The sequence below is a fragment of the Miscanthus floridulus genome, chromosome 1 (assembly GCF_019320115.1).
Source record: "Miscanthus floridulus cultivar M001 chromosome 1, ASM1932011v1, whole genome shotgun sequence".
NCBI classification, from domain to species: Eukaryota; Viridiplantae; Streptophyta; class Magnoliopsida; order Poales; family Poaceae; genus Miscanthus; species Miscanthus floridulus.
Window position 1 is genome coordinate 179,492,725 of NC_089580.1, and position 19,028 is coordinate 179,511,752.

Below are 19,028 nucleotides of genomic sequence, written 5' to 3' on the forward strand. Positions count from 1 at the left end.
GCGCAACTGGCCGACCGCCGCCACCGCCGTACGCCTGGTTCCCAGGTGCCCAGGTCTAGCGTCGTCGGTCCCTTCGCCAGGTCTTCGTTGGGCCCTTCGCCGGCGACGAGCACCCACCAGGTATGCGCACTCCTTCCTTTCCCTTCCCGCTGTGCGAAACCGAGCACCCGAACCCTAATTTAATGTATTTGGGCATTTGTATTTCGGATCTCATCTAATTACAACTTTATTATATATATGTATTATGTATTATGCCTAACTTCCCTTTTTTTTTATTGGGTGTACATCTGTACACCCATGTCCTTTACTGGGTCCGCCCCTGATCCTACCGTATCGATGTATTGCCAGGTACTATTATTTTGAACTTTGAGGAAAGATGCTGTTATGTGTGGACGAACGTGCATATTTTTCAAATAATAAAATGAATGCCATTAAACAGCTTAACAGTTTGTTTTACTGTTTTCCCTCCCCCCTCCCAAGGGTAGGCCTTTACTGTACCATTGTGCTTGCAGAGTTGGCCAGGGCTGCCAAGGGGTGTAGAATTCAATCCCAGTGATAGTGATCTTCTGTGGCATTTAGCAGCAGAAGTGGGGAGTGGTCTAGCTGAGCGCCATCCATTTATCAACAAGTTTATTAAATTTGTTGATGGTGCTAGACAAGGATTTTTTTGCACTCGCCCTCAAGATATACCGGGTATTTAATTTTATCGAAGTAATGCCACAACTGTTCTGGCTACTTATCTGTCAGTGCATGTTACAGTGTTGGGGGGCGCCTACCATTATCCAATCTTCATCAGCGTGGGCAACAAGGCTTAGAAACATCCGTACTCTCTCCCTCTCACCTGTAAAGCCATCCCCTTTATCTATAAAAGGGGATGCGCTCCCTCCAACCAGGGAGGTCGACTTCTTCAAGTTCAGACTCACTAGATCGATAGTTCACAAACCCTCAAGCACATGCTCGAATACCTAGCTCGTAGCAAACTTCCTGTCACTCTCGGCCCTTCCGGTCGGAGCCGACCGGGCCTCTTGAACACCCCTCCTTTCTCCTTCTCGTTTGTAACCCCACTACAGACTTCGAGCACCTGGGCTCAGGAATAAAGTCACCGACTGACCCTGACTGGACGTAGGGCACGTTGTCTGAACCAGTATAAATCCTGTGTCATTGAGTGCAAGGCCACCTCCGATCACAACATACAGCAAAACTACAAATATTTACTAGTTGGTCACTTTCTGTACCGACAATACTTCATACAGGAAATTTCTTCTGCACCTCTTATTATAGAGAGTAATCCCATGGATGATAACAGCAACAGGAGGTTACTTGGTGAAGATCTTCCAGGTACCCAAATGTCTTTTAGGGAATGTTTTGTTGGAAGCAGTTCATGTCATAAACTCATAGGGCACTGGACAGCTACACTGTAAATTCTGCATGAGTGTAGTTTCTTGCTCTCCTGATGGTCCTAAAAACAAACAGTTACAATTTCTTTAAATTAATGGTTATGTCAACCAACTTATGAGGCTGGACATGACATGCCTCAGCCTTATATTTACTCAGCTCCTTGCTCGGTCATGCCTAGTGTCCATTTATATGTCAAGAAAACAATAATTCCACAACGTGTATTGCTAAACAAGCTAATGCACGAAATTAAGGTTTCCTGAACATTTCCGGCATGTCATCTCATACTAACCCATCCCTATGTGAACTTGGATATTGTCATGATCCAGTGGAGGGTTCCGAAAACCAGATAGGTGGCACTGCAACTTGTATGAGTGAAAACAGTGAGCTGGTTGCAAGAAAACAGGGGGCTCATCTGGCTGATGTAAAACTGGAGCCTGCATTAGAAGGTTATGAGATTGGCCCTTCTGAATCTCTTCAAGCAAATTCTGCTCATGCCGAAGGCTCAGTACCATCTTTAGGAGTAAAAGATGAACTAACCGACTGTGAGTTGCCTGGCTTATGTGAGAATGTTTCTTTCAGTCCCAGACAAGGCAGAAAAAGGAAAACAAGGTATGCTGCATTAATGACTTGTCTCATTTTATATTGTATGCTGCACAACATGCTTATGAATAGCATCTTTGCAGATATTCAACTGAAAAAATGCTTGAAGAAGATGCTTACACTGTCGAGGAGGGTGTTGCTTACCGTCCTCGTCGAAGGAGGAAGAAAACAGCCACGTACGCTTCATTAGTAACTTGTCTTTTCTTTTAAGGTTTACACTTTTTTGGTGGGGGACTATGGTTTCAAATATGCTGTGCAGGGATTCAATTGAAAAGGCACTTGATGAAGATGCTCCAGGGCTTCTACAGGTGATCATTTATTTATTGCATATATAATTGTATATGAATATAATAACGCTGTGGAAAATCTTTCAGCCTGTGATACTCTCTGGTGCATTTTCGTTTTGTCGTGCAGATTCTTTTAAACAGAGGAATAGCGGTTGAAGAAATAAAACTTTATGGTGCTGAAGAAGATAATGAAATGATAGCAGATTCTACAGAAAGTAACTTTGAAGATCTTGAAAACGTCATTGCAAATGTAAGATGTTCTACAACAGTGCTTAGCATGACACATGATTTTCTTATCTGAACCACAGGCAGTTTGATTTGGTGTAATATTTATAATCCCACAACTTGATTATGAGTCACAAACTACACTTGCAACATTTATATATGGTCCTGTACTTTGAAGTGGTGATGCTGGGTTTGACATGAAAATTTTAATTTTAACAGTGGGAATAGTTTAAGTTTTCCTGTAACTGGAAGCGGATTGAACAGTTTTCCAAAAGATGTGCTGTAAGCCTGTCAACTAGATTAAGATATACCCCCTCTGTCCTGAAATATAAGGGATCCAAGTTTGTCATAAGTCAAACCATGCAAAGTTGGACCAAATTTATAGAGAACAGTATCAACATCTGTCACATCAAACATGTAAATTATCAAAATATATTTCATAATGTATCTAGTGATGTTAGTTTGATGTCGGAACTATTTCTTTTATATAAATTTAGTAAAAGTTAATACAGTTTGACTTAGGATAAACATGGATCCCTTATATTTCAGGATGTAGGTAGTAGTGTTTAATGCCATTTTCTTGCAAGTGCTGATGTAAATTGGTTTATTGCAAGCCATTCAGTGAACTTAAGAACCACTAGCAATCTGGTACCAGTCTGCCACTTACTGTTTGGACATCGTTTACAGCTTAAATAACTACTATACGGAAATTTAAGTTCAAAATACTTTGAGACCACCATTTGGAAAATAGTTAAGATCATTGGTGTCACCATTAAGAATGCTGTGTTGACCATATACATGGTTAAATAATATATACCTCTTTTTAGACTCTGGAGGGGCTCTGCATGTACCCCCCTTGACATACAATAAGATGCTACTCTGCAATCTAGTTTAAACTTGTGTATTGCCATTTAAGTAACCGATGAAACAGTTAGTAGACAGGCTTGTACTCGATATCTCTGTCGAGGTACTGTAGTTCCATCTTTTGTGATATGGACTAAATATAAAACAATATCACCTTCAGTTGACAATGCTATTTGTTTCAATGTGCAGATATTTCCGAAGAGGGGAAAAGGCGATTTACTGTCAGTAACTAGATACGAAAGGGGGGGAAAGGCTATTTACTGCTTATCCTGTTTAATTTCTCTTATTGAGCAGGTATTTTTGTCACATTGATACACTCTGGTCATTAAGTTTCCATTTCATGCTAACTTGAGAGCTTTATTCATTTTCTCTCTCTCTTATAGTCATGATACCTTCAGTTCCGTGACTATCCTGTGGAATGGGGATGGTGCAGGGATCTGCAATCCTTTATTTTTGTATTTAGAAGCCATAATAGGTGCCTCTTATTGATTTTTTGTCCAATATTTCTTGTCAAAATGGTTTAAAGACTTGTTATAACTGTTGTCCTTTTCATCTGTTACACAGGATAGTTCTTGAGCGTCCTGAATATGGTTATGCAACATACTTCTTTGAGGTGGTCCAATCAACTCCAATAGAATGGCAGATCCGTAGGCTGGTTGTTGCAATGAAGCTTAGTGGCTGTGGAAGGACAGCTCTTATTGAAAACAGGCCGTTACTGGTAAGGCTTCTTACTTCTATGGAATTTATTTTTAAGATTTTAATATCTGTTAAGAGCCAACTCACCTACCTAGTAGTGATTGTATGGTGTAACTGGGCCTATTATGACCTAACCAGGGAGGCTGGGATTACGTGGTAACAAGTAGGAGCACCTGCTCCATGTAGTGATAAGGCACTGGTTTATCTTTTTCAGTCTCTTCGCCCTATTATGTGCTTCTGATTACTGTGAAATTTATATGTTCCAGAATTTGATGGTTAAACACGAATGTGGCTTTGCTACTGATTTTCTGAATCCTGCTCTAGTTCAGCTCCTTACGTAACCTCTTCCAACCAAAAAAATTGAGAATCTTTGCATTCGCTTGATGTAAAGTAGTTAAGATGAGGTCCTGTAGTTATAAGAGTCAAGTCTCAAATGTTTATTATCTCTCTAGAACAATGCGTTGAGAATTTGAGAGCCCGGTGTGCTAGGTTGAGTAATGAGTTCTCATTGCTTTTTACTTTGTTGTGCTTCCATTGTATGTTTCAGGTTGGTGAAGATTTAACAGAAGGCGAGGCACATGTTTTGGAAGAATATGGCTGGGTAAGAAACACTGGGCTTGGCACGATGGTCAACTACCGTGATCGTGTGATCCATGACAGGTGGACTGAGAAATGTGTTGCTGATTGGAGGGCGAAGATAGGGAAGCTTCTAATGATTGGTTATGCTGAGGGCCAATCAGTCACAACTCCTGGTCCGAAGAAAACAGTGGACCTGTTGGAAGCTACCGGGGATGCTGAACTTGAAATAAAGCTGGAGGATCCTTATTGAGAGATCCGTTGTGTATAGGTACAATATGTACTTTGTAGTAGTACGTATAGTCCTGAATGCATCCAAATAAACTTCAGGTTGAACAAAAAGACTTGCAACTTATCTGACCTTCACTAGGCTAGTGATCGGTAACCTATTTATGTGTGCCACTGTAGTTTGGAACATAGCCATCTTGGTTGTTGCCAGGACAGTTTAGGTCAGTTGATGAATATACTTGGGTCGATATGGAGCACTCAGGTTGCAGTTCTCTGATGAAATAACGTGGCACTTGTATATCTAAATTGTAAATTGAATTCGTTCGTGAGTATTTTCATTTCACGAAGTTAACATTTTCGCCAGTATTGTTACTGTCTAGCAAAATGCAGGTAGCAGGTTTATTGCACAGGTTCTTCTGGATAACCTTGGTTAGAAGTCTACTTTGAGCTTTTCTTCACAAGACTATTTGGATAATAAATTTCAGTAGTCTTGTTTAAATCCATACTTAATTTGGTAAACATACCCAATCGACATTGACTGTTAAAATCCTTACCTGAATCGGTGACTAAGCACTACCGTGACTGTGAGTGAACACTACAAACTAGTTTACGTTTTACACTGCAAAAGTATTGATACCATGAGCTCAACTTGAAAGGGAAAAGAAAGAACAGCATGTTATTCCGGCTACTGACATATTGCAACAACAACAGCTCAATTCTGAACAAATCAATGTCCCGTCCTTCCTATTCTGATTTCTGAACAAATCAATGTCCCGCCCTTCCTTTGAGGATCTTGGAAACGGCCCTAATAGTTGAAGGCGTGGTCCGGCAGCACCGTCCGATGAGGCTGGCCCCGGCCTCCTGCCATCTCTTCGCGAGCGCGTCGAAGCTCTTGTGACCCAAGCACTCCACCGGCTGTCATGCATAATGCGTCACATAATCAGATCCCTGTTTTCGTTCCCCCAAAAGCGCAAAAATGTGGTGTCTACTCACCAGCCAGCTCTTCGCTCTCCCGTCCCAAACTTCGCCGCTGTTCGGGTAAACTGCAATCGCCTTCTTGGTTTGCTGATGGAGACAGAAGGGAGAATGGATTAAACAGAAGCATACCTAACAGGTCATCATGTCCAGACAACTGAAGAAATGGCATGAAACGTCAGAAAGGAACTGATGTGCGTAGAGGTGCCTGCAGACCTTCCTGAACTCGGATATGATGCCCTCGATGAACTGAGGTGGTGTGCAGTTCACCCCAACAACGGCTACCTTCTCGCTCGCGTTGAGGATCTTAAGGCAGTCTACGAAACTCTCCCCAGAGCACAGGTTCTTGCCGTCCACGGAGCTGAAGCAGATCCAAGAAGGGACCTGGACATTCTCTTCCTCCAGAAGCTCAACCAATGCCTACACGAGAAAGGGGTTCAGTTTGAACGCTGGGCAAGCACAAGTTCAGTTCAAACCTTTGGTTCTTGAACTATCATGTTTCAGTTCATTCACATGGAGCTCTGATTTAGAATGTACCTGTGCCTCCATTTTGTTAGGAATGGCCTCGAACGCGATCAGGTCAGGACCGGCACTTGCAAGGACCTGCAGACGGCGCCTGTGGAAGTCCTTCAGCTTTTCGCACAGCCTGTTCGCTTGCTCGTATACGATCGTGGATTATAAGCTGGAACAGTATTTTTCTCTCACACCAAACCAGTCAGCATTAAATAATCCACGATCGTTACGACGAATCGAACAGGCTGACATGTGATGTCAGCTCCGTATGATCCACTGCGAGACCAATTTGTGTGAGTGTCATGCATACAGAACACGAGGACAGTCTCTAGAATATACAAGTAACTATCATTACAAAAATGGCACCAAATCTAATGCTGCCACATGGTTCGTGTGGTCGTGTTACCTGTACTCTGATCCATCAGCAAGATAGGCTCCATAGCTCCCAATGGATGCAGCAACCAGGGCACGGTTGTATATAGGCTTGGCCTTTCTCAGTGCTGACTTTCAGAATTCATCTCGAGCTTCAACGGCCAGTTTTACACTTGTTCTCAGTAAATCTTCTGCCTCAGCAACAGACATTCCTCTAGCCAGGAAACCCGGGATTGTTGCCTGCAGGTAAAGAAACGTGTATGCAGTAAGTAACATTTGAATCTCTATTGAGTTCTAAACATGAAACAACCATGAAAGCCACCATTAGTACCTGGTAAGATGATGAAATAATGATGTCAGCGCCTGCTTCAAGATACTGCATATGAACCTGGACAGGTAACATAGCAAGATGTCAAAATGGATAGCTGGAGACAATTCAAATAGTTTGAATTCCTTGCACTGTACTTGTTCTATAATGTAGGTATCCAAACTCATCAGTCTGTGAGACTTGCCATGTGGTACTAGATGCACTGTATTCGGCTTATAAGCCTTGGCTTATCAGCCAACGAACAGTATTTTTCTCTCACAAAGCCAATCCAGCCGAAACGAACAGGCTGTTGGTAGCACTGTATCTATCGGTGGGCGTTTCAACAAGTTTGGATAAGACCGAAATTTCCATGCAACAGAAAGCCATTCTGGATTTCTGATGACAGATTGTGCCCAACTAAACAATGGCCACATTTACAGGAGTGAAGCACCTGAAGCCAAACTGCCTAAGACTAAAAAAGGCACAGGGAATGTTTGGTATCCACAAATATAAATGCAGGTTTGTCTCTCCAAGAAGAAAGGAAAGAAAGGGGATTTTGTTCGTGGGCTGGTCACCAGTCACCACCATCCCCCAAGACCAAAGAGCCAGAAAAATTCAATTTCCTTCCTTTGACTTGGTTCATTTGACCTGCCCAGGCCATAGATCCACTACTCTTTTTTTGTAATATAGATCAATTTTTAATAGGAAAAATGCAGCTAGAATACAATCACCAACTCCCAAAAAAATATCATCAGCAACACGCACAAACTCAGTATCTCCACATTCACAGCTAGCGCAGCAATAGTTTATTTCCTAGGATACCCCGATACTTCGCCCGTATCGGTATCGCGATAAGTATCGGATACTCTGATACACCTCCAATACCGTATCGGAGAAGTATCAGATAATATCACCAATAAAAATAAATAAATTAAATCTCGATACTTCACCAATAAAAATAAATAAATTAAATCTCAATACTTCATCAATACTTCATCGATACTTGTCGGATATTTATCCGATATACTTCACAGTCTACCCTCCAAATTGAAGTCTATCATCTTAGCAGTCCAGCTTGGTGGCCCATTTACACAACCGTAATATTTATTATTGTGCGGTAAGAACCATGAAATCAAGTACTATACTAGTATACTGTCTTAGATGCTTCATATGGCACTAGCTATTTGTCTCTAATCGTTGAAGCCTTAATCTTTATAAGACCAAGTATTATGCTATCTTTGATGCATTATCAGATTAGCTACCTTTGTGTCTGTGTTTTGCCATTTTTATTTGTTGATTGTTCTACTAGAGTGAAAATATTATGAGTAGATGTATTCTGATTTTTGATATATTTATATACTTACCGTATCGGCGTACCCTTATTTTTGGAAAATGCCGCATCACCGTATCCGTATCGCCGTATCGGTAATATAGATCGATTTTTAATAGGAAAAATACAGCTAGAATACAATCACCAACTCCCAGAAAAATATCATCAGCAAGATGCGCAAACTCAGTATGTTCACATTCACAGCTAGCGCAGCAATAGTTTATTTCTCGCGGGCCGCGGCGAACAGAAACACAGTAATCAGATGGCATCTGATGGGGGTTGCATTGCATCGCAACTCGCAAGTCTGGAATGTAAACCAATAATAAACAGCGTCCAAGTCAGGGGCCAGGGCTGTTACCTCCTTGACGAGGTGCGGCCTGGTGACGAGGCAGGCGGAGCTCCAGAGCGGGTCGTTGATGTCGGCGCCGAGCGCCTCCAGCTGCGTGGCGAAGTCGCCGTCGATGACCGCGCACCCGCCCGGCTTCGCCACGAGCTCCTCCAACGCCCCCATCCCAGCCGGTTCAAGTTCAATCAAGCGCGACTAATCGACCCGCCGCACGCAGCAACGGGAGATGGGGGGCCTGCTGCTATGCTACGTGATCAACTGAGGAGCGGTAGGGAGAGGAATATATATTGGTGAGAATGAGATGGCCTACAAGAGTAGTAGGTAGACGACGACTAAATTTGGCGACAAGCAAAGCAATCCAAGTGGCGATCGGGCTTAGGCCTGTATCTAATCATAATCTAATTAGGTTTAAAAGATTCGTCTCGTGAATTTCGTCTAAATTGTATAATTAGTTTTATTTTTTATTTATATTTAATACTTCATACATACGTCTAAAAATTCGATGTGACGAAAAATCTTGAAAATTTTTGTAAAATGGAAGGGACCTAGCAACGAACGCGGACTGATTTCTGGGGTAGGTGCGCTCGCAGAACAGCTGGACGCCAGGACCGTCCAGGACCAGGACCACGATTGAATACGTATGCGTTGCTTCGAGTTTGAGGTTTTGGGTCAGGAACCAGACGCGTGCAGCAGAGAATCGAGCAGCCAAAGGTTTGACAGTTGTTGCAGCAACTGCGGCCGGGTCAATGTTCTCAACGACGACCATCCCCTGACGCGTCGGACCAAGAAACAGTTTTAGTCCACTCTCCACTCTACGAATTGGGCGCGGTGCAACCACCGAAGAGTGCAGAACCGGCAATCGGTTCATTCCACGCCACGAAATCCGGCCATGTTCAACTGAACCTACCCCCCAGAATGAACCAACGCGCCCGTCGTCGGCACTTTCACCTTCAAAAGGACTAGAAAACTTGGGCACGGCGTTGCCGCGCCATCTTCGATAACCCATGTTGTATCTTTGATAATCCATGTTGTTTTTTTTGGCTCATGGTTTGAGAGTGTGGAAGCTCAAGGTAGCTTTGGGTGGTAGGTACTTCTCAACATAACAACATTTGATAGGAATAAATTCAATTTTGTGTCCCTCTATTGTCTGTTGTCTATGTACTACTCTGTCCCAAAATAAGTGACGTTTTCGTTTTCCGAGGAACGACTACCGACAATTATATATTAAAATATATAAATATTTATGTTAAGTAATTAGTATCATCGAAAAGATCTTTTTGTCTAGCTTTTTTACAAATTTATTTGAAGATGTAAATATTACACGTATTTTCTACAAATTGAGTCAAACTTGTGGCACGAAAATCCAAAACGTCTTTTATTTTGGGATGAAGGGAGTAGCTCCGCTCCTCATAGGAACATGGTCTAGCAATTGTGATATTGAAATATACTAACGCACTGACTCATAGGTTGTAAACTACTCCAGTACTCCTTCCGTCTCGCTTGCGAATGCTCGCCAACCCAATCATCCCCGGCCTCTGCGCGGTGTGTGTCACCCCTCCTCCCACTGCCTCCCCCGTCCCCCCTCCCCCCCCCCCTCTGAATGCAGCGCGGAACGAACGCAGCCCCCCTGTGAGGTGGTCAGTTCCGCAGCAATACCAGAGCCGTGACGATACCGAAGCCCGCTCCCCTGTTAAGGCAGCAAATCACTGCCTATAGTTTCTCCAACAGGTCCTCCACGGATTACGTATAGAATGTATAAAATATGACGAACCCAGTCAATAATGCAATTTCTTCTTAATTGTTTCCTAGCAATGAGTATAATTACCCATGCAACTTCTAGAATTTAGCAAATATGCAAACATGGATTACATTTTGGGAGCTTATCAAATCAGGAAATGGTATGAGAGAAAGGTAATATCTACGTAGCTCTGGAAACACCCTTGATCTGAGTATTTCAAGTGTCCATAGGAGATCGTCAGTGTAATATTGTTTGGTACCCACTGTACGTTCGTGCTCAGTGTGTTCCTCCTGCATGACACAGAAACCATAATTTAAATATTGGAACATATCTTAGGCGTACTACATAACTTGATCAAAATAAATTAATGGCACTAAGTTTATACCCTACAAATTTATCAACTACAGCTCAAAATTAGGTGCTGACGCTGTGCATGGTATTTTTACTGGAATAAGTTATTGCTTTAGAAAAAGCATTCATCTTTCAGCATATCAAATAACATGGATATCTTGGGATAGTACAGTAGCTCAGTTTTTCGTTTTATACCCTTTCTTCTTTTTCTGTTTTGCTTTGCATGCTAATAAATGGCAAGGATTCTTATTCATGTGGAAATCTGGGCATGTTTATTAGTGCAAAATGGAAGAGAAGCATGCAAAATTTGGAATATCACAGTGATCAATGGTGTAGGGAGAAAAACGCATGAAAATCTCAACCATTGTTACGAACCTGTACCTGATGATAATAACAACTAGTCCTTGCTTATTTGTAGCAATGTGTGTACTGTCCTCTTAATGCAACACAAAAGAAGAATAATGTTTAGCGATTGAATTTAACAGACCAAAGGCAGAACACAGAAAATAACTTCCTTTGAAATCTAAACATACAACTACAATGTTTTCAATATTATTAGTAGAAATATATGCAGCTCACCTGCGTGTACTCGAGAAAAAAACTACAACATAACACTGCTCAAAGTGGAGCAAAAGTTACAGTGCTAACTCTTGTAGCTTCACCTGCAGCAAAGTGTCGCAGTCTTATAGTAGAAGTGAAATATGAAATATGCAAAAATTTTGGGTTGTTCTTAAGAACTCCAGAACAGAGACGACATGATAAGCAGACACCTCAAGACAGAGAATAGTATATTTTACGCTATCTAAGGATGTATACTACATTACTACTCTAAGAATATTTTCAAAACAAGGTCAACACATCAACTACGGCTTTACCTGCCTAGGTAAAAAAAAGAAAAAGATAACAGCATTAATGTGGTGCCAAAGTACATGATAATGTCAAAATTGTCACTGAACACCTTTTCTTGGACAGAACCAGAGGAAAAACAAAAGAAATCCTTACTGAGAATTCACACCATTGTGCCTTAGTCTGTATAAGGTCAAGAATTGGTTGTGATGACCTTCTGGTATATATTGTTAACCCATGAGATCTGACTCTACATGTCAAGGATCATAGCCTAGAGTTGCTTCCAACAAATGCACAAAATATCAATGTAGTGATGGGGATGCATCACCCAAAAAATTCAAGTAATCTGATTCTCGCACTATATACAACAACAACAAAGCCTTAATTATGACAAAGGGTGAAGCTATTAACACATGTTGTGTGAAGTTCTAGAAGAAACTGCTTAATCACCAACATGTTTCCTTCTTGTAGAACTTGTAAAAATGCATCAAATGTAGGAGTAGCGGAACATATCTCTTATGGATCAGCTAAAACTTCATAGCATATACAATTTACAGAAATTAGGAATTGTCCAATCAAATAAGGTTTCTTCATTTTAGATCTTATTTTATGACAAAAAAATATTTAGATAAACTTACAAATCGTAGCTGCCGTTAGCCTACACACAAAAAAAGAATCTGCGGTAGATACAGCACCCTCTGCCGGCCGTGGAGGCCCTCCACCGGCTGGCCCTCCACCGGCCGGCGGTAGGGGCAACTCTGCCCGGGGTGGACGAAACCCTCGGCACGCAGGAGGTGAAGCTGACAAAGATCAAGGTCCAAATAGCTCTGCAACAGAGGCTGCAGTGGTTGAACAGGGACAAACCGAGCAAGAAGAAGGGAAGAAAAGGAAACGAAACACAGTGAAGAAGGTGTGCACTATTTGCACGGATGAGCACTTCACAAATTTATGCCCTTTGTTGCGAGGCCCCAAACCCTCAGTCGCGTTGTGTGGTGCAGCTGAGGATGGGATGGGGTTTTTCCAAATCCAGGGTGCAAGAAATAATCAGATCGTGGAGACATCACAGTCTTCAATTGCAGCACTCGTCACTGTCAAAGTCGGCAAAGTATCGGCACAGTTACTTCAGGCGGAGCTGGCTAGGATTATCCCGGTCCGTTGGGATTGGGAGGTACAACAGCTGGGGGCTAACTCTTATGTTGTCCCCTTCCCCAGCAAAGAAGAACTGGATCGCATGATAGCAATAGACACCATCAACACAAAGAACAAGGAAGGCACTATATCTTTTGCTGAGTTTGTGGATGATGTGCAGCCTATTAAGGTGTTGGAGCAGGTATGGCTAAATGTCACCGGTGTCCCTAGGCGCCTGCGTTCGTTCCTATCGCTGTGGGCAGTGGGGACTATTGTTGGAGCTACGCAGAAGGTGGACATGGTTCATCTCAGGGCAACAGGTCAAGCCCGCATTCTAGTGGCTGTTTTTGACCCCAAGAAGATACCAGGTATGGCGGACGTTTGTGTTGGCACTAGTATCTACCGCCTATTTTTCAAGGCGGAGGAAGATTTACAAGCCGACACCGGTGCTGATCCGTCTGATGAGGACTTGTTGAGTGATAAAGATCTGGAGGAGGGAGACCGTGAAATGGAAGATGCGGAAGATCCTAACCCGCAGAACCCTCAGGATAATAGGAAGTCTTCCCAACAAGCACCGCAGCATACTCAAAATGTCCCACCTATGCAACAGGCAAATCTAGTAGATGAAGCTTTGGACTTGGCCTGTGAGCAACTCTTGGATGAGATCAGTCTTAAAGTTGCTTTGGAGTCTGACCTGGGGACTACCAGGAAGAGTTACTCTCCACCAACACAAGAAGAATTAGCGTTTTTTAACTCTAATAATACTCTTTTTTCTTCTGCTGTTGTGCCACTACCTTCGACAAAGATTGCTAGTACATTTGTCGACGCTTCGGGTGAGGGAGGAGAGGGCTTTACTCCGCCATTGCCCTCCCCCTCGCCACCGCTGGAGCTGGTGTCTCTTGCTGCCCCTATTGATATAGGGTGCGGCCTCGTTGGGGGCTCATCGGAGGCGGCCCTCTCTTCTACTTCTACAGCGGTGGAGACCGGTATCATGACGTCGGTCCCTGCAGCGGTGGAGGAACCAGAGTACGCCCCCGCTGCACAGGGACGTGGCCCGGCACCCCCACCACTGGAGGTCACCGCCCTGATGCCTGCACAGGGAGGTGGCTCGGCCACATCGACGGAGGAGACGCTCCGGCTTGACTCGTCGTCACCCAATGTTGAGGTGGCTCAGGTGATGGAGTCCACCGCTGCGGAGGTTCAGGAGGGGGGCCCTACTTCGCCACTCGCCCCCCTGTCCACGCCGACCGGGGGAGAGACAGTGGTGGTGCCGGCCTCTGCTACCTGGGGAGAGGTAGCGGGGACTACCGCCACTGCTACTCTCTCCACCCAGCCTGGAGAGGCTGTGGAGACGCCACTGCCTGCTGCACCCTCTCCCCCTGCTACGACCTTGGGAGAGGCAGCGGTGGCACCAGCCGGTGCATCTCAGGCCGTCTTGGAGGCAGCATTGTTGGAAGGAGCGGGTGCTACCTCACCATCTCTTGAGGGAGCCTCCAATCCCACACCTGTGGTGGTTCCCATCAAAGAACTACGACGGAGCACCAGAAACGCAACTTTAGCGGATATTCATACACTCCATAAGGCGGAACGTTTGACGGCGAAAAAGAACCTCGAATTCTCAGGTAACTCTTTTAATACCTTTCCAGATTCGAAAATTATTTCAAACCTTGGTAGGGTAGGCATCAACCTAGAATCCTCTACTGTTGCAGTTTTAAAAAATATTGAGGTAGCTAGGTCAGCCTTTTGTCAAAATACAAAAAAAGGTTGTTCTTCCTCTAGGTGCTCTGATATAGAGAGTGATGTTGAGAAAGAGGACCACCTTGAGGGTATTCTCAGCCACGCTTGTGGAGATCTAAATGAGAATATGCCGGTTGCTGAGTTGGATTCCATCATTGATGCACCACCTCTCAGTACAAAGAAGATTTATAACAATGCCAAAATTCGTGGCAAAGTCAAACTTCTTAAAAAGGCCAAAACCCCTTCTAAAATCATTATAAAATGAAGGGAGTTTTCTGGAATAGCAGAGGTCTTGCAGACTTGGCTAAACATAGGTACTTGAGGGAACTAGTTAAGGAAGAGCAAATCAATTTTATTGCAATTTCCGAGACTGGACGTGAATCCTTCCCAGATCATGTCCTCAAAGATCTTTGTGCGGGACATGAGTTTCTTTGGCACACCATGGCCCCCCATGGTAGATCAGGGGGCATTCTTTTAGGGGTTGATCTGAATTTTTTTGATATTGGAGCAATAGATGAGGGAGATTTTTATGTAAAATTCACCCTACGGTGCAAATCTAATGACTTCAAGTTCGTACTATATACAGTATATGGACCTGCCCAAATTCAAAACAAGAATGCTTTCCTGGTAGAACTAGCTAACACTTGCTCTAAAGAATCTCTTCCTTATATAATAGGAGGGGATTTTAATATAATGCGAGAGCGAGAAGATAAGAGCTCAGGGGATTTTGACTATAAGTGGCCTAATCTTTTCAATGCTGTCATTGATTCTCTGGATCTTAAAGAGATTGTCATGTCAGGCCGCCAATATACTTGGGCAGGACCTGGAGATGACCCGACTTTTGAAAAGTTAGACAGAGTCCTTGTGACCACTGAATGGGAGAATCAATTCCCACTCACTACAGTTGAGGCTAGAGATAGAAATATCTCTGACCATACCCCTCTAGTTCTTAGCACTGGCCACTCGACCCACCAGTTAAATAATCACCCTTTCAAATTTGAGAGAGGGTGGCTATTAAGGGAAGGGTTTTATGGTATGGTTGCAAATATCTGGCAATCTCCTTGTTCAGGATCAAATTCTCTGGAGCGGTGGCAATCCAAAATCCGCAGACTCAGACAGTATCTGAGGGGATGGGCTAAACATACTGCCGGGTCTTATAAAAAAGAGAAGAAGACTATACTAGGACGCTTAGAAATTCTTGACAAGAAAACTGAGACTTCTCAGTTATCTGATCAAGAAATTAATTTAAAACATTATTTAAAAGAACGTCTAGTTAATCTGCTGAGAGAGGAGGAACTCAAGTGGTATGAGCGTGCCAAGGTGAAAACACTATTGGAAGGTGATGCTAACACTCGTTTCTTCCATCTAGTGGCTAATGGGAAACACCGAAAGCAGCATATCTACAAACTTGAAAATGATCAAGGTGCTGTAATTGGTGATGATTGCCTCAAAAGCCATATTACAAACTATTATAAGAATCTCTTTGGGTCCCCCGAACAATCTGCTATCACTCTTGAGGAGGATCATATCGTAGATATTCCTCAAGTGTCCCCGGAAGAAAATGATATCTTAATTAGTCCATTCACCGAATCTGAGGTGAGGGATGCAATCTTCCAGATGGAACATAATAAAGCTCCAGGACCAGATGGTTTTCCTGCGGAATTCTATCAGGTTTTTTGGGAAATTATCAAGGAGGACCTTCTTTGTCTCTTTGCAGACCTACATTTGGAGACACTCGATCTCTACAGTTTGAATTTTGGAGTCATTACTCTAATTCCAAAGATTCAAAATGCCACAAAAATTCAGCAATATCGACCAATTTGCGTCCTCAATGTGAGTTTCAAGATATTCACAAAAGTGGGCACAAATAGACTGAATACGGTTGCCAAAACAGTGGTGAAACCAACACAGTCGGCCTTTATGCCAGGTAGGAATATTATGGAAGGTGTGGTAATTCTCCACGAAACCATCCATGAATTACACTCTAAGAAAAGAAACGGAGTCATTTTCAAAATTGACTTTGAAAAAGCATATGACAAGGTCAAGTGGTCGTTCTTACAACAGACTTTGCGTATGAAAGGTTTCTCACCTAAATGGTGTAGGTGGGTTCAGAATATGGTCTCTGGAGGAAGTGTGGGGATTAAAGTTAATGATGACATTGGCCCATACTTCCAAACCAGAAGGGGACTCCGGCAGGGTGATCCTATGTCACCTATCTTATTTAACATCGTCGCTGATATGCTAGCTATTCTTATTAATAGAGCAAAAGCGGATGGGCAGATAAGTGGAATTATCCCCCACCTGATTGATGATGGTTTATCAATCCTACAATATGCAGATGACACCATCATGTTTCTAGACCACGATCAAGAACAAGCGAAAAATCTCAAACTTTTACTATGCGCCTTTGAACAATTATCTGGGCTCAAAATTAATTTCCACAAGAGTGAGATTTTTTGCTTTGGGGCAGCCAAAGAAATGGAATCCTTCTACACTGATCTCTTTGGCTGTAAAGCAGGGGAATACCCCTTCAGATATCTAGGCATCCCTATGCACCACCGGCAACTCCTTAATTCTGAATGGAGAAAAGTTGAAGAGCGATTCGAACAAAAGCTCTCATGCTGGAAAGCGAAATACTTATCCTATGGGGGACGTCTAGTACTGCTTAATTCTGTATTAAGCAGCCTACCCATGTTTATGATGTCTTTCTTTGAGATCCCAAAAGGAGTTATCAAAAAACTCGATCATTTTAGGTCGAGGTTCTTCTGGCAAGGATCCTCAGAGAAACATAAATACCGCCTTGCCAAATGGGATATCATTTGTCGTCCCAAGGATCAAGGTGGACTAGGTATTCTGAATTTACAACTGCAAAATAAATGCCTACTAGCAAAATGGCTAGTGAATCTCATGAACACAGAAGGCATATGGCAAACGCTATTACAGAATAAATACCTAAATTCAAAAAGTTTATCCCAGGTCACGGCAAAGCCAAATGATTCACATTTTTGGAGAGGCCTCATGCATATCAAGGATGAGGTGCTGGCAAAAGGTTCTTTCGATATTAAGGATGGAACCACGGCTAGATTTTGGGATGATGTATGGGTAGGTGCTAGGCCTCTGAAAGTTCGTTATCCATCTTTATATAATATTGTGAGAGATCCTCACGCTACAGTCTCAAAGATAATGAGCACTAGCCCTCTGAATATTTCTTTTAGGAGGGCTCTGGTGGGTAATAAACTTACAGAATGGCTTAGTCTAGTAGCAAGTATTTCTCATGTCGAACTAATAAATGGATCTGATCATTTTAGATGGAGTTTAACCAGCTCAGGTTCATTCTCAGTCAGATCCATGTATCTCAACCTTATAGATACAAATACATCTTTTCGGCATAGGAAGATTTGGAAGATAAAAGTTCCTCTAAAAATAAAAATTTTCCTCTGGTTCCTACAAAGAGGTGTCATTCTTACCAAAGATAACCTGTCTAGGAAAAATTGGAAAGGGAGTCAGAATTGCGTTTGTTGCAATGGGAATGAAACTATTCAACACTTATTCCTGGACTGCCCTATTGCCATAATGATTTGGAGGATTATCTTCTTTGCTACTAGTTTAACTCAACCTAGATCAATCAGCCACATGTTTGGTAACTGGCTGTCTAATCAAAATAAAAGGATTAGAAATTTGATTTGGGTGGGAGTGGCTGCTATGTGTTGGGCTATTTGGAGATGCCGTAATGATGTTGTTTTTAATAAAATAAAATCTAACTCTATTATGCAGGTCATTTTCAGGGGAGCGTACTGGTTACGCTTCTGGGCCCAGCTGCAGCGTGAAGAGCAAGCTAAGGACGCGCTCTCGACAATAAGCAAGAAATTAGAAGTTATTGCTCTAGAGATATCCAATAACGGATGGAAACAATTTTATTGTTTAAGTTAGCGTCTTGGTCATGTTATAAGACCTTGGCTTTCTTTTTGGTTTTATCATTATCTGTAATTTTGGGCTGTGTACATCTACGGATGTAGAGGCCGGATGTTTATCCATTATCTAAAAAAAAACCACATGGATATTTATTCATTTGAACAGCTCGGAGCGGGGGAGGCAAAACCAGGCAGAGGAGAGGAAGGAGACTGGGTAATTACTATCTAGCTTCCTGGCTCCTAAGCTTGCCTCCCGTCTGTTCTCAAGAGTGATAGATACAAATTACAAAGCAAAAATAAGAGCCGTACCAGGCAGTGGAGGTGAGCAGTGCCTTTGCAAGCTACCTGTGCAGCAATGCAATGGCCAATGCCCTGTCAAATATAAAATCTTGGCTGCCAAGGTTGCTAATCGCCACATTTGCTCCATTCTTGGCAAGCCACGACGCCAAGAGCCCAATCAAATGAATGAAGCTGTGACTCGCGCCATGGCTTGACCCGTTGACCGGTCATGACACCTTGCTGCACCATGGTGTTTCATGGCATTACATAAAACACCTAACTGACATGACCCACGAGTGGAAGAGGCATGCTTGCGATGCT

General features: G+C 42.9%; 1 protein-coding gene and 2 pseudogenes across 2 annotated transcripts; 2 read left to right on the forward strand and 1 right to left on the reverse strand.

Moving 5' to 3' along the window:
- The first annotated feature begins 286 nt into the window (after positions 1-286).
- On the forward strand, positions 287-5,141 carry LOC136467683 (uncharacterized; annotated as a pseudogene).
- Positions 5,142-5,384: 243 nt separating this feature from the next.
- Positions 5,385-9,036, reverse strand: LOC136549878 (homocysteine S-methyltransferase 1-like; annotated as a pseudogene).
- A 2,211-nt stretch (positions 9,037-11,247) lies between these two features.
- Positions 11,248-18,481, forward strand: LOC136549866 (uncharacterized). 2 transcript variants are annotated; one of them, XM_066541292.1, is made up of 2 exons: positions 11,248-14,402; positions 18,292-18,481. In XM_066541292.1, the coding sequence occupies exons 1-2, from the start codon at positions 12,662-12,664 to the stop codon at positions 18,342-18,344; spliced, it is 1,794 nt and encodes a 597-aa protein (XP_066397389.1). In that variant the 5' UTR covers positions 11,248-12,661; the 3' UTR covers positions 18,345-18,481. The 2 variants fall into 2 exon arrangements, 1 of the variants encoding a protein (XP_066397389.1); XR_010782082.1 differs by lacking the exon at positions 11,248-14,402 and adding an exon at positions 14,415-14,831 and having other exon boundaries at positions 18,292-18,421.
- Positions 18,482-19,028: the final 547 nt, after the last annotated feature.

Coding starts and splice junctions, on each gene's coding strand:
- LOC136549866 (XM_066541292.1), top strand. CDS start 12,662: ATGGGGTTTTTCCAAATCCAGGGTGCAAGAAATAATCAGATCGTGGAG. Junction 14,403..18,291: donor AAAGAACCTCGAATTCTCAG/GTAACTCTTTTA, acceptor TCTATTATGCAG/GTCATTTTCAGGGGAGCGTA.